The sequence below is a fragment of the Trypanosoma cruzi genome, genomic scaffold (assembly GCF_000209065.1).
Source record: "Trypanosoma cruzi strain CL Brener 1047053516557 genomic scaffold, whole genome shotgun sequence".
Lineage (NCBI taxonomy): Eukaryota > Euglenozoa > Kinetoplastea > Trypanosomatida > Trypanosomatidae > Trypanosoma > Trypanosoma cruzi.
Window position 1 is genome coordinate 82,026 of NW_001849368.1, and position 1,148 is coordinate 83,173.

General features: G+C 51.0%; 1 protein-coding gene across 1 annotated transcript, besides 1 other annotated feature; it reads left to right on the top strand.

The window, feature by feature from the left end:
• On the top strand, nt 1-1,148 carry Tc00.1047053426397.9 (kinesin, putative; the record flags this gene model as incomplete). Its single annotated transcript, XM_797087.1, has 1 exon — nt 1-1,148. A coding segment is annotated over one exon (1,148 nt), but the record flags the coding sequence as incomplete, so codon positions are not given.
• Nucleotides 1-1,148: a sequence feature (heterozygous, Esmeraldo-like haplotype).

The window sequence follows — 1,148 nt, forward strand, 5'->3', positions numbered from 1 at the left end:
CCGTGGTTCAGTTCCGCGTCACACAATGGCGCACCAATCGCATTACGAAGGAGTCTGTGGAGTTGAATGCAACGATCAATCTTGTGGATCTTGCCGGGAGTGAGCGACAGAAGACAGCCAAGACGGACGGAAAGAGTCGTGACGAGGGCATTCAAATCAACCAGTCTCTTGCTACGCTGGCACGTGTCATAAATGACATTTCACGCGGGGCAAAATACGTGAACTACCGTGATTCGTTGCTGACGATGGTGTTGAAGGACAACTTGGGCGGCAACAGCAAAACGTTTATGATTGCCACGATTGCCCCTGTCTCGTTTTGTTATCAAGAGTCATGCGCCACACTTCAGTACGCGAAGGATGTTCGTAAGATTCGTAACCGTCCTACAGTAAACAGGACATTTCAAACACGTTCCAATTTACTGGAATTAAATGCACGGCTCAAGGAAGAAAATGAGCAGCTGAAGCGTCATGTAGAATTTCTCACGAACAAATGTAACGCGGACATGTATGACGCAGAATCCAATGCTGAGGATGTTACTCTTACGCTGGAGAAGGCAACTGGCATGACGAAGGGATGCGGTGCTGTTTCAATGAGGCAAGGAAAAGACACCGCGATGGAAGCAGTCATTGCCGCCCCTGCTGTGGGAGCTTCACCTTTGGTTATCACGGCGCACCGAAAGTACGCCAGCGTGGGTGGAATTGGTGGCTCGTGCCTGCAGGGCGGCTGTGTCGGGGTCACATCGCTCACGAAGGAGATTGTACAATTCCGCATTGCGGAAATGTTGGGCCGTGCGCAAAAGTCAGACGCTCAGCCGCGGGAGGGAGATCATGAGTTAGGTAACAAAGTAGACTATGGCGTCATTGAATTTGAACTTGTTTTGCAGCGGTCATGTGAGCAGCGGTACTGGATGCGACACATTCCATCCGATGACGCCGATGCAGGTTTAAGCGATGCGGTAGAGTGTCATGTCAACGGATTCAGATTGAAGAGTGGGGAACGTCGACAGCTGCAGCACGGGGATGTCGTGAGTGTCTTTTTTGACGGTTTGGACGATGGCTCCGAGCAGGATTTGTTAACATTCCATTATGTGGACATCAACTCTCTCTCGCGCGGTGGCAATTCTGGTGCTGGCGTCACAACAGGTGAT